General features: G+C 38.4%; 1 protein-coding gene across 3 annotated transcripts in view; it reads left to right on the top strand.

Moving 5' to 3' along the window:
• The window catches only part of FSTL5 (follistatin like 5), a 626,682-nt gene that overhangs the window by 567,294 nt on the left and 44,712 nt on the right, over positions 1-14,676 (top strand). For all 3 annotated transcript variants that reach the window (XM_045019769.1, XM_045019768.1, XM_045019770.1), the window contains 2 exons: positions 5,420-5,569; positions 13,449-13,556. In XM_045019769.1, the coding sequence (XP_044875704.1) occupies positions 5,420-5,569; positions 13,449-13,556 (258 nt within the window). The remainder of the gene's footprint in view (positions 1-5,419; positions 5,570-13,448; positions 13,557-14,676) is intronic.

Here is a 14,676-nt window from a genome sequence, read left to right as displayed (position 1 = left end):
GGTGTAGTGTCAGATTTCATCAACTTTCAGCTTGTGCTCATTGACTGGTAAGGATTCATGTCATGCATTCTCAGTTATTCTTTCTTCCCGCTTCCTTTGCCAGAGAGCTTTACTGGGTAGGAGTTTAGTTTTATCTACTTTTATAGCTATGCATATATTTTTGCCCCACCACTTAATATACCTATCATGGATAAATTTCCATTATTTAATTCTTTGATATGTCTACAAGAAACCATGCAGTGTTTTTTTACAAAGCCTTCTAAATATGAGCCCTTCAGTGGAAGCGTATGCATAGCTCCTTGAATTAATCTTTTTTTAATACCTTTCTGAGGTAATGCTCCAACACTCCTTAAACTCTTATTTAGGGCTCTTTGGTAGCTGTGTACACTCTGTTCAGTAAATTAGATGTCTACATTTTAATGAGGGAAAATGTAGGTTCCCACCAAGTATATACTAAGATTTTATTGGCACTCATTCTGTTGAGCCTCAATCCAGCAAAGCATTTACACAGGTGCTTAACATTTATGGGACTATTCACATCAATGGGACTACTCACATCTTCAAAGTTAGGTATGTGCTTGAGTACTTTGCTGGATTGAAGCCTTATTTGGTTGCATGCATCCATATTTGGATCAGTGGCATCCCAAACTTGCTCTGTTTTTTTTTCCAGAAAAATACAGCCTACACTCCCTTTAGAAGTTTCTGAATGTATTGATTCCTTTCATTACATTTGTGCCAGAGGAAAGTGGATCTCTCTTTTTCTCAGAGTAATAATGAAGACCTTAAAATATTTCATAGATGGCTTTGGTTTCATTGGCCTTGAAAAGTTCATACTGATGATTATGTGTTTTTGACTGCTATGATAAAGTCCTAGAAGCCCCAAAATTCTACAGTTGTGCAGGGGATCTTTTGCCCTGCAGAGTGAAAATCATTCACTCTTAAAGTAAAACTCTTAAAACAAGCAAAAATCCCAGATCCTCTCCCTTCCCCTGAGGCTGGTGAAAACTCGGGCTCACTGAAGTCAATAGCAAAAACTCCCATTAACTTCAGTGGAGCCAATATTTCAACCCTTGTCTGTCCTTTACACAGTTATACCAGTTCAGGACAGCATTTAAGCGCATAAAGCGCATAAAGTTAAGATGGGACCAAATTCTTTAAAATTATTTTTTATCCTGAAATTGTGTTGTAATTGTTGTTGTTAAATTACAGTTTTAATGTTTTAAACCAGGATCCTGTCCTTCTAAAATGAGTGCACATAATAATAACATATACAGTATCTTGTACAACCTGATACCATACAATAGCTAACACCAGCCAATTTTTCTGGGGGCGGTATACACATTCCTCTAGTTTTTCCAGGTGGTTGGTCTATCTCAGCTGAATTACACTAGCAAACAAAGGACTAGATTATGAAAGGGAAGCTATATTTCACTGTATACTTTGAAAAAGCCCCGACTGGTTCAACGTGCACAAAGGCAGTTGTCCTCTTTGTGAGATGGGTGGGTGCTCACCCTGAATTTCAGACTGGAATCTTGTCCAACGCTTTTTTATGGAAAATTGTTTGTGTTGAAAACTTAAGCCTTAACCAGTAGAAGGAGGGTTTTTTGAGATTATTAATTACAATTATGTAATAAGAGTTCATCAGATTATCAAATCAGTGTTTAAACGGCCCATGACATACAATTAGCCGCACTGCACCTTTAAGTGGGTGCGGAGGCTGTTGTCCAGCTTGCTGGAGGGAATAACGATTTATGGGCTGGAGGGGGGGACTAGGGGCACAGAAGCCACTGCTAAAGCCAGAGTCAGTCAATGTGGCGATGCTGACTCATCCCCAGGGACTGAAAGGCCTGGGGAGTTAGAAACGGGCAAACCCAGCAGAACAAGCCCCTTTCTCCTGGACCAGACAGAGCAGCACCTGTCCTCCCCATTCTTGGAGGTAGCAAAATACCAGGGTTGGTCAGGACTCAGGACCTGCTGTGGGCATCACCTGCCCCTTCCTAGGGAAGGAATTTTTCCCTTACCATCAAATTGGCCAAAGGGGAGTGTTCTTTTCTTGTTGTTTTTTTGCCTTCCCCACAGTAGTTTCAGGGGGGGGCTTTGTTATGGTGAGTTAGGCTATGGTGTTGCAACTCATGATGCAAGTTGCGGAGCAGATGTCCGGTGCAGGTACTCCATAGGAAAGGGATACATTGACCAGATAAATGGCTTGGTAAAGGACTTTAAAAGGAGGTGTTTTTTAAAGGAGTGGAAGGGGGTTGGGGAGTTCTGGGCTCCTATGATTGCTACGGCAGGGAGTCACCCCTTTTCTTATAACCCACCTTAATCCTCATTTTTTGTGGGGAGGGCTTGATAAGGTCTCAACTATGGGTGGGCTGTGGTACTTGGATGGAAAAAGATGGGGGCTGGTGAAAGCCCCCCATGTAGATATCGAATGAACCTGGAGTTACCTGTACCGTATAGTTTTAACTGCTGGGTATTGCCATACATCTAATAATAAAGTTGTGGCCTGATTAAAACCATATTAAGTGTCTTCTGTCCTCTTTTTGGTGTAGCTGGACAATGGAATTATTGTATTGACTTTAGTGGCTTTGGATTAAAGTAAAATTTGTCCACAAACAAATGTTTTCTCTTTAGAATGTATTGTTGCTCCAACGTCTTCAAACATTCTTTACAGTACTCCCAAGGAATTATTTTCCACCATCCCTTGGTTTGATTTAGGATGAGTCATTTTCTGATTAGGGAAATGTAGTGAAAAGAATTAAATAAACTGACTTTCCCCATTGCCTTTTATCAGATGTTTGCTTGTTTTGTACAAAGGCTAAATTAGAAAAAAGGTAAACTGCTTACATTTTAATTAAAAAGAGAAAATAGTACATTTATACCTATACTTTAAAGGAAAATTATTTTATCCAATTACCCAACTGCTAGGGAAAATAATATGAAATCTTAATAGCAGAGAGTATAGTTTTAAAGAGAACTACAAATTCAGCCTCCTCACATAATTTTTTTACCTCTTTAAAAAGCAAAATTTCAGCTCCATTTATCCCAAATAATTATGGAACCTCTAGAATGCCAGATAAATGGGGGACTGAGTAAGTGGAGAAGCAAGTGGGAAACTGATTCATGTGGGGATTGTATTTTAGATAAGAGAGTTTGGGGATTGTAGTGTTTTTATATTATTGATTTGAAACTTTCAATATATTTTTGTAAAGGATGTTTTGAGGAGAGCAAGGGTCAACAAGCATATTGTGGAATTCAAAAAATAAATAAATCATAAAGCCACTATAGTGACTCCTTGGTTGTATTTGCATTGGGGGGGGTTAATTATAAACTTTAATGTGTCCACCTTTTTAATTTATTATTTGAGACAGCATTTGTTTTACATTTTGTGTGTGTGACATAGAATAAGAGAGAAAAAAATTCTGAATATTCCATATCTCCAATTTAGTTTAACATAATTGCTAATTTAAAAAATATTAGCACTTGAAATGGGCCATAGGTCTCATGATGTTTTACTTCATTTTCACATAGAGATTCATTTTTAAATTCTCAAATAGCTTGCTCTATGCACTCACATGTAGGATACTCTGTGAAGTAATAGAGAAGAAAAACAAACAATGTAATTGAATGGATCCCCATCACAGGAACCAGGATTCAAAATACACACCTGAAATCACCAGTGTGTAGATAGGGACACTCCAGTGAATATTCTGGGCCCCAATTCAGAAAAGCACTTAAACAGGTGCTTAAATTTAAGCATGTGCATAAGTGGTTTCCTCTACTTCCTACCAGCTTCTCCTGACTTGCTCCATTCCGTCTCCAAACTCCTTCATATAAACCTCATATGAAACCCTGGCCAATCTCGTTCCATGAATATGCAGAAGCTTTTGCTTGTAAACACCAGTTTTTATCTTGAACGTTGTTATCATTGAACGTTGAAGCAGCATGGGTCAAGGGATGTGCTGGCTGCCGCTTCCTGCATTGGCCTGGAACGGCGACCATGGCCTGTGGGAGCTACGATCAGCCGAACCTGTGGATGCCACGGGTAAACAAACCGTCCCAGCCCACCAGCGGATTTCCCTGATGGGTTGCATGCCAAAGGTTGCCAATCGCTGAACTATCACAATTTTATAGCCAGTGCCAAGGGAATTTTACTCAGCATTCATGTTCCTATAAAGGGCATGTTTTTTTATGTACTATCTCATGATACTGAATTCAGGCCCTCTTCCCTATAAATGTGATTTCTTCAGCATCCCCCCACTCCTTGAGATTTAAGAACCATAGAGAAACCAGTGGTTGCTAGTGACTTTCTACACAAGTAGGTCTGTCTCTTGGGATTGGAAATGTATTTATTTCTCACTTTGACATGTGAAGATCCTGTCTGTGTCTATCAGAAGAACAATGATCAAAAATACTGATGCTATAGAAAAGTTAGCTTTAAAGTATATCTCATGTCATGATAAACATACTGTTTAGTACCAGTTCTATTGGTATGGCATAGTATTTTTTTTTACCTTTACTCTTTTCAAAGGAGTCCTATGCTTGAAAACAAAATTCTTATTTAAGAGCTCATTGATTCTTGCTGCTTATTTCCCATTTGAAATCATCGTCCCCTGACACATTATAATCATTTCTACAGCAACCAGTTATGATATAACCAACAGAGGACTGTAGATAAGGAATAAGCAGCAGGTGAATTTGTAAGGAGACAAAAATGTTGCTTTGATCAAACTGTCCCAAGTAGTAAAAGTTGGAGAAATAAAAGTGTGTGGGGGGGAGGGAACCTTGACATACATCTCTAAACAGAATATTTTTCAAGTTCTTCCTAAGGCTTCAAATTCAATGGAAATTTTTGCTATTAACTTCAGTGGGCTCAGGATTTCACCCATGAGACTTTGAAAAAAATTCTAACTTAAACATTGGTTTTGACACATAGGGCAGGTCTACACTAAGGGCGGGGGTCGAACTAGGGTACGCAAGTTCAGCTACGTGAATAGCGTAGCTGAACTCAAGTACCCTAGTTTGAACTACTTACCCGTCCAGATGCCGTGGGATCGAAGTCCGTGGCTCCAAGGTCGACTCCGCCACCGCCGTTTGCAGTGGCGGAGTACTGGAGTCGACCGGAGCGCGCGGGGAGTTCGAACTATCGCGTCTAGATTAGCCGCGATAGTTCGAACTCCGAGAAGTCGAACTCACCGCGTTGACCCGGCAGGTAAGTGTAGACTAGCCCTAGGATGATAAACTCCTGGAATAGTCTATACCCTAACTTTTTTTTTTAATTGGATGAAATGCAATATCCCTTGTATTTGATCCAGGAGGAAACATGATACAAACAGTAATTTTGACCAGTCTTTGCATTTCTTGAGTTTATTGTTTTGATTTTCATTTCTCTCTCTTATTTGTTTCTCTTGCATTACAGGATGAAGTTTGTCCCAAAGCTGAAAGAGATACTGTTCAGAGGTGTGTGTGGGCATCTGCTGTTAATATCAAAGACAAGTTCATTTACGTAACTCAGCCTACTTTGGACAGAGTCCTTATTGTTGATGTACAATCCCAAAAAGTTGTGCAGGTACTTATTTCTAACTTTACAATTAATGACAAGTCTGGATGCAACATCTCCAGCTCTGCTTCACTATATGCTTTTCAGGGACATACTTAACCTGACAATTACATCTTATGTCTGAAAACAATTCAACATATTGTTATTACAGTTCACACCAAACATTACTTACACTGAAAGTAATTAATGAACACCCCCCCCCATTTGTTTACTTTGTGCATTTGACAGCAGTTTGTGTTTAGTCACTTTCACCTTTCCGCTGAATATAGAGAGTTAGCCAGGGAGAAACTAACTGAAAAGACCTTTAGAAACATAAGGACGACATTAAAAAATATTTTAATATACTATTTAAAGAGTGCTCCATCAGAAAATGATTTTTTTTTAATTTGTCAATTAAAAAATAATATCCATTTTAGAAGTTGTTATAGTCGCTATATACAGATATTCAAGATTCTATGTGTTAGGTTCTATGCTGTGCCTCTTAAACACAGTGTAACCCACACACCTCCTAGGTGTGATGTTCTTTCCCAGCTAGTGGCACAGAGACCACTTAGAGAGCAATTAATGAGCCTGCTTTGCAGCCTTAACTAACAAGCTTTTAGTTCCTGTGGTAGAGGCTGATGCACTGAGCTCTAGAGGTCTCCTGGCTTCCAAGGACCAGGTCTGTCAGTGTTACAAGTGGGGCTCGTCCGGGATTTCAACTGAGAAGTCTCTGAAACTTGGGTCACGCTTCCTCATCTAGGGGAAGTATGTAACCCACAGACCTCCTGGGTGTGATGTTCTGTCCCACTTAGAGAGCAATTAATGAGTCTGCTCTACAGCCTTACCTAACAGCCACTTGGCTTTTAGTTCATGCAGTAGAGGCTCATGCTTTCAGCTCCAGAGGTCCTCGGTTTGATCTCGCCCGCCGACAACCATGGTCTGTCAGCATTGCAAGAGCACAAAATTCCACAGCTCGGAGAGTGAAGCTTAAGGTGACTTTAAGCCATCTTTCTGTCCTCTCACTTCTTGGCTGCTTGAGAGGTAGGGAGGCCCCCAACATGACTTTGACAACCCTGAGGGGCTTCTTAAGTTATGGCAAACTGTATTCTCCATTTGGATCAAGAGCTCCTCAGGCTCTTTTATGCTTCCACAGAAAGGTCCTAGCAGAGGTGAGACTCCCTCCCAATTGCTCCAGGGTGTGCAGTTTTGATTTGTTAACAAGGCCATGTAAAATCTTACTATAGGCTCAGTTCTGGTGACATTACTCACATGCACAGTCACACTGATGTCAATAACCCAGTAGTCCTTATTCATGTGAGTCCTCCCATTTAAGTCAATCAAGATGAGGATTCATATGAGTAAGGACTACAAGACTGAGCACTGTGGTCCTGATCTTGCTCCATTTGAACTCTGTGGAAATTTTTATCATTAACGTTAATGGCAGCAGGATCAGCCCCTCTATCACCAGCTACGTGGGATGCTCAAATATAAAAATGTGCATGGAGAATAATAGAATAAGCTTTACAATGTCTAAAAATGTATCTCCAAAATATGAAGAGGTTACTTGTTGTAAACTCTCATGTGTTTACAGTTCATAATAAGACAGATCAAATTTACAATAGGCACAGTTGCAATAGAACTCCTTTTCCTCTTAGTTCAATTTGTTTAATACCTCCACAAAAGCATTATACGCCATTTTTCATTTTTAATCCAAAGATTATATACAGTGGAATATATTATACTATACAGTCTTTCTGGCTGTTGGCATCTGACCAAGAAAATTAGCTTTACTTTGTTTCCAGCTGGAACACAGGTCAGCTAATTACAGGCATTCAGTTCGGAACTGTCAACAGTCTTTTGCCAGCAAAGAAGTTTTCTAATTACTGTCCATTTCAGAACATGTAGAATCATCTTTAAACTTATTTTAAAAGTAGAGCTCTGCACTTTCTAAAATAAATTTAACTCTGTTGCAAGCATCTATGAATCCAGTTCATGAATAAGCCTAATAACTTCTTAACAATTCATCTGTCATGCTCAGAAAAAAGGCAATTATTTCAATGTGAGGGTTTCTTATACCACAGTGCATGTTCTCATTCAAATTGCAATCACACAGCGTTTATAATGTCTACAAGATTCTTTGTGTAACATGATGTAATGTTCATGTATGACACATGCTTTTTAACAATATATACATTTTATTTTTAATAGCACTTTAGGAGTCTAACAAAAATATGCAAATACAACCAAAGTTTTTAACTTGAGGTATAAATCATTCCAATTACTCGTTTTTAAAATTATCTTTCTGTCATCATAAAATTCAATGGAATACATCGTTAAACTACCCTAAATTAAAAACAACAACAAAGGCCTTTTTCTGGAGCCCACTCTGTGTTCCCCTGCAAGAGTTCCCAGTGCTGTGGGAGGAAGAGGATTGTGGATGGGGAACAGAGCAACCCTGGTCTGCACCAGTGACTAAGACATCTCCTTAATATAGGAGGCACAAGCCACCTCCCACCAGTCCAGGCTGACCCTACTGCCAGTGCAAGGGTGACTTCCCCAGAAAATCTAAGTTTTTGCCCAAGAAAAATTTGAATATCAAGGAAAATTCCTATTATGAAACTGAGATATATTTGTATCAAGCAAAATATCAAATGATAATACTGCTGGACAATAACGTGGCGTTTGTCTAGGAATATAAGCCTCAGTCTTAATGGTACAAGGCGACTTATATTAGTGAAAGAAATGCATTTTCCCCCAATAAACTTGAAAATACTTAATTCAGACAAATATAAATATAAGATAGTCCTCAAAGGTGTTATAGGAAGTCAGATAATAGGGCTAAGAATATCTGTTGGACTAGAGAAATTAACTGAAAAGCAGCCTGTCTCTCTATTTAAGTGATTGAATAGAGCTTCTGAGCTCAACTGGCTTTCCAGCACATGGGATATGCTTAGGCAATCACTGCAAAAATACCATGGGACTTGCCTCATATGAGTGGTTGCTGTTAACCATGCACATACTTAAAATATATAGCTTGACAGCAGCCTGAAAAATCTGCAAGTGTTTAAGTAGAGAAGAAAAAAAGTCCATAAGAAGTTTCTACACATAGTACAAGAAATACTTTGCTCAGCATTGCTGATATTACCACAGAAACAGTCCTGTTCTCCTTATCTTTTAATAAGACATCTGCTTTCACCTCCCCACCTTTTTTCCCCCTAAGCACTAGTAATTTTTTTCTTTCCCTTTAGGTTAGGTCTGTAAATATATACTTTAAAATGGAGTGAAAGGGGAGCTTAACTTCTTACTCATGTCAGTTGTTTGAAAAGTATTTATTTCTGTTATTCATATGAGTACAATTTCCTAGCACAGGAAATTGCAAAAAGTCAAAGTTTCTTGGAAAATATAATAGTAAGCTGTTTGTTCGGCTGCTTCTTAATAGATTGCCTCCTTTGTAAGTAACTAAGATAAAATCTAAAAAACCTGTCTCCTCTGTATATAAATAAGGTCATACCTCCTAAAATAGAGTCCACCTGGATCAGTGGGTTAAAGACTTGATTGGACCTGCTGGGAAGTGAACAGACTCTGAGGGTGAAAGTGGAGTGAGTGCAAGCAGGAGGAATGCAGGTAGTACTTCCTCTTCCCTGGGCTTGCTGTCTCTCCTTGGCCAGCAAGAGGGAGACAGGACCTGCTTGATGCACTCATTCCTCATTAATTTAAATTCTTATCTGTTGTTGTTGTTTTGTTATTTGAGGGGGGGTAGAGTTTGGAGCCTCTTGTTCCATTTCTAGCTGTCCTCTCTTTTAGTAATCTGTTACTTAAATACAGAGCATAATTATTGTCACGTTGAATATCACTTAAACTCTAATTCCTCAAGATAAAACTCCATAAAACCAGTGTGGAGAAAGTAAGCAAATAAAGAAGTGTTATTTAATCCTTCTCATAACACAAGAACTAGGGGGTCACCAAATGAAATTAATAGGCAGCAGGTTTAAAACAAATAAAATGAAGTGTTTTTTCACACAATGCACAGACAACATGTGGAACACCTTGCCAGAGGGTGAAGGCCAAGACTATAACAGAGTTAAAAAAATAACTTAATAAGTTAATGGAGGATAGGCCCATCAATGGCTATTAGCCAGGATGGGCAGAGATAGTATCCCTAGTCTCTGTTTGCCAGAAGCTGGGAATGGGTGAGAGGGGGTGGATCACTTGATGATTACCTGTTCTGTTCATTCCCTTTGGGGCACCTAGCATTGGCCACTGTTGGAAGACAGGATACTGAGATGGATGGACCTTTGGTCTGACCCAGTATGGCCATTCTTATGTTCTTATATCTGCTTTGCAAAACTGAGTTTTCAGACATGCAAAAAAAAAGTGTTCTCATCAGGATCAAAAGTGGGGAAAACAGAGAGATACCTGGATTCAATAATGAAGAAATCTATCAAGTTTCTAAAGTGAAGAAACTCTAAGTTACTAAAATCAATTTTTCATGTTTTGTGCAAACTTTTATGCTGCAGAGTTCCTATCTAAATTTTATCTTTTATTTTGCTTCATTCATTTATTGTCCTTTTAATTTCTGTTGTGATTTTGTTTGGGATGAACTTTTTCTAGCTGGCGTTATTTATTTATTTGATAAAAATCGACAGAGGAAAAAATGTAGCGGTACATATGAGAGAATTTTGTTCTAAGATGATGTATTTTTTAGGGATATATACATGAAAATAAATAGTGAATATGAGATGACAGATCCTATGTTGAATGTTCTGAGTTACAAATGATTATTGCAAACAAGCACATGCTTATCTTTAAGCATGAATGATCCCTTTAACTTTAGTTGGACTAGTCACATGCATAACATTAAGTATCTGCAGGATATGGGCCTTAAACAAATCTTTAGGGCAGTGATTGCCTTCTGTGTTTGTGCTATGTCTGTCACAGTGGGGATTAGGATTGGGAATTTGGGGCATTACCAAGAGGGAAGAAATCATAAATATTTGTCATTTAAACCATTCCTTTGAAGTAGCTAAATGGAAATTTGAGGCAAATTAAATAGTACATCAGTCTAGCTATTGTTTTGGACACTAAGTAGCTTAACTCCACAGTACTCTAAAAGTTTTATAAAGTGTGAATTACTTTTTACGAGGGTTATCTTGCTGCTTAAAAAAGAGAGCTAGTAAACAACTGACTTCATTGTGTGTGTTCAAAAGGGAAACCAGGTTCTGCTTAGCAGCAGAGGCTTGTTCGGAGACCTCAGGAGTATGGTTAAGTATCATCTGCAGTCTCATCCAGCCATTAGTGCATTATCTTGAGGATCGACATCATTAGTTTAAATTAGGTTCACTTAATTAGCCAGCTGGTACTCTCCTTGACAAACTGATAAACAAGCTGTGCTTTACAGTTCCATAATGGCAAGACCAAAAAGCAGAGTGCCACATGTTATTTTTTCTACTGTAATGACCAAAATAGAAAAATTATCCCTACAGTTGTTTTACTTCACTTATAATACGTGTCACTTAATCAAATGCTCTGTTGTCCTCCACTTATAAAGTCTTCAGATATGTTCTCAGCTGTGTGATTTTGTTAACAAGCCATTTCCAAGAAAGGAAAGAAGAACATGCAAATACCTAAAATAATTGGTTGGGCTGAAGAGGTACAGAACTCAAATTAGTTATACTGAATTAACCTATTGAACTCTGTGACCTACTAGGACTTGATCATAAGGCTTCACATTTTTTATTATAATGGCAATATATACCTATCTCATAGAACTGGAAGGGACCTTGAAAGGTCATGGAGTCTAGTTCCCCGCTTTCACAGTAGGACCAAGTACTGTCCTTGACAGATTTTTGCCCCAGATCCCTAAATGGCCCCCCTCAAGGATTGAGTTTACAACCCTGGATTTAGCTGGCCAGTGTTCAAATCACTGAGCTATCCCTCTACCCCAAAAAGCAGGGAATATTATTGGACCCAAATTCTGATCTCACACTGGTATAACTGTGTTGATACCAACAGAATTACTCCAGATTTATTCATTTGGGGCTAGATTCACAAAGAAACTTAGCCATGGTGATGCTGTACCCCTATAGGACTCAGGGGCAGCTGACAGAGGTTTTGTGAATTCTACTGTGGCCTGATTCTGATTTTTAGGCACCTGAAGTGGCAGTACCTAAGTCTCTGAATCCAGGCCTTAGTGAATTATTACAGTTACTGGGAGGAAAAAGTCTACCTTTTCTCTATTCTCAATTTCTCTCTAGCTTTGCAATGAGTTTAAATGTTTAAATATTTCTGTATTTTATTAAGGTTATATGAACAGTTCTGGTGGAATTCTGAACTAGCATGAATACATTTGATTTGAGTCAGTCCAATACACTTTTCTACATGTTCCACAGCCTTGAAATGACATTGCATCCTGACACATTTTTTCCCAACTTAGTGAGGTTTCGGTTGTAATATCATAATGAAGATCTCATATGACGCATGTGTCTACACTGCAATCAAAGATATGATGGTAGCTTGGGTAGGCATATCCACGCTAGCTTAAATCTAGCTAGCATGGCTAAAAATAGCAGTGAAGACGTGGCAATACAGGCCTTAGCACAAACCGTACAGTCGCACCTGAAACCGTAGCCTGGTCCAAGGTTCATGATGCTGTATCTTCACTGTTACTTTCAACCATGCTAGCTAGATTAAAGCTAATGCAGGTATGCCTTCCTGAACTGCAATCACATCTTTGATTGCTGTGTAGATGTACCCTATATGACCTAAAAAGTATAAAATAAAGATTGCTTACTTTTGAAGCTAGCTTTCTTATCTTCTCTTTTTGAAGTTGGGCTCCAAGCCTCTTCTGGGGTCTCATTGCATATGGTGTCACATAGTAGTTTTAATGAAATTGAAAAGTCAGAGCTGCCAAAAATGTAGCTAGAATCCAAACCAGAACATCTTTCACCCACCCACATAGTTTCCCCATAAATACCCAGAACCAATATTGTCCCATCCAGTTAAGAACATTTTATATAGTGCAATAAGATTTTTCACTCTGAATAAGAGAAGGCAAGTGTTACCTACTTTTGACAATTCTGCCTCTATTGTAAATACTGTTAAAGGTTGGTAAGATGTTCTACTGAACGTATTTTGTAAAAATACAAAAATATCAAAATATGAAATTCAATTAATTTAAAAACAAAAGTAGTATTGATCTGTAGCAGAAGCACCCAATTAGGTAGAATAAGAACATTTTTGTGGCAGTCATTTCATTCAAGTTTAGTAAATTAAATACTAACCATTAACAAATGTTGACTGACTAATAAAAGTACTAATTTATACACAATACTATACAAACTGTTTCCTTATTAATGATGGCCTTATCATTTTAGTAATCCAGCTAGGAATGAAATGTGTTGTACAAATGTGCCTGCTGTTTTAAGCTCTGAAATTTTTAGGAGGATTTTTCAAACTTTAATCTACAACTCGAGAGAAATGCAAAACTTTTAGTGTGCTATATTATCAAAATGCCTTTCCCTTTTCAGTCAATGTCCAGTAAAAAGTCTTACCCGTATTCATTAAGTGTTATATACAATGTGGTAAGGAGATTAAATAAACATTTGGCTGACTTGCCACTTTTGTCTTGAGCTTCTTTGTAGCTCCAGTATAGTATACAGTCAGATGCTGAGTGAACATATATCTCTGTCACGTTGTGCAAATAATGAACAAAGATGACTACTTAAGCAGAAGTACAGTAGCTTCAAATCAATCAGAGTCCTGCTTCAACAATTGGCAGCCTGATTTTTATACGTGGACTTATGGCATCTGGAAGATCTCATTCAGTCATAATTTCTTGTATTATTCTATTTTTATTTTTATTTTCCGAAATCAAAAAGAGATTATTTCTACTTTTTTTACACTATAGGCAGTAAGCACAGACCCTGTTCCAGTGAAACTACACTATGACAAATCACATGATCAGGTATGGGTGCTCAGCTGGGGAAACATGGAGAAGAATTCACCGACATTGCAGGTCAGTATAATTTGTGAATCTTTGCAGTAATGCTAATACTCAAGCTTAACAAATGTCAGTGGGTAGTGCAGGCCTTGCTGGAGCCCTAGGCTTAAAGTATGAACTAAAGAAAGACTGGGAACCAAAGCAGGCCTTGTCAGAAAAGTGACACTAGGTATCAGCTAACTAAGCGTGTCCCTGACCTGAGAGAATGGTATAGGAACACACAGAGTGCTCAACTAAGTATGTAAAGAAATTCCTAAGAAGGTGGTACAGGAAACCACAGACCTACTGTAAAGATAAGGATGGGATGACAGGATAATGGATGAGAATGTTTTATTTGAACTACAAAGTACAAAGGTGATAACAACATACAGAATGTAAAATGTAACTTGTATGTATCAATGTATAAAAAGGGAGTGGAAGGAGGGCTGTCTCCGTAATGGCCTAGTGGATAACACTGTTGATTGATTCAGTACCTTGTCACAGGCATGCATGTGTTAGTGTCCCTGTGACCCATTGGACAGGGTGCTAGCACAGTGCTTTGCTTACAATCAACCTGGCCAAGCCTTTACCACCGAACCAAGCCTGTGGTCTTTCTTTGAGTAACATTGAGATCCGCTGAATCAACAAACTACACTCTCTACTGATGCAGAATACACACAAGTTCCAGAAACAGCAGTACCAGCAGCACTAGCAACACTAACAACATAACAGATTCATGTCCTGGCATGTTACCATCTAGAGACCTGGGTTCAAAATTTTTAGGTCATAAATTTGGGACCTGATTCAGCTAAGCACGTAAGCCCTTATATATGTCCATCCCTATTCAGAACAGCATTTAAGCAAATGTTTTATGTCCTGAATAAGGATGTTTTCCACAATCAGGGCCTTGATGGGCTTAGCATATCCTGGGAGGATACTTGCGTGCATGACAAAATAGCAAATATAGAATTTGATCATGTCGAGTGTGGAGGATCTTGAATGGTCACTGGCATCACTGGGAGTCTAGAAGGTTCATCACCTCCCAAGAAGAACTCAGCATCTCTCAAAATTGAGCACAAATAATGGAAGACACTAGTCAAGAGAAGAAAAATAGAGCTAAAATATTTGGTTTATGTGCGTTTTTATATATCTATAT

The sequence above is a fragment of the Mauremys mutica genome, chromosome 5, assembly GCF_020497125.1.
Source record: "Mauremys mutica isolate MM-2020 ecotype Southern chromosome 5, ASM2049712v1, whole genome shotgun sequence".
Classification (NCBI taxonomy): Eukaryota; Metazoa; Chordata; order Testudines; family Geoemydidae; genus Mauremys; species Mauremys mutica.
Note: the sequence above shows the minus strand (reverse complement) of the source record. Positions and strands in the feature narration are given on the sequence as shown.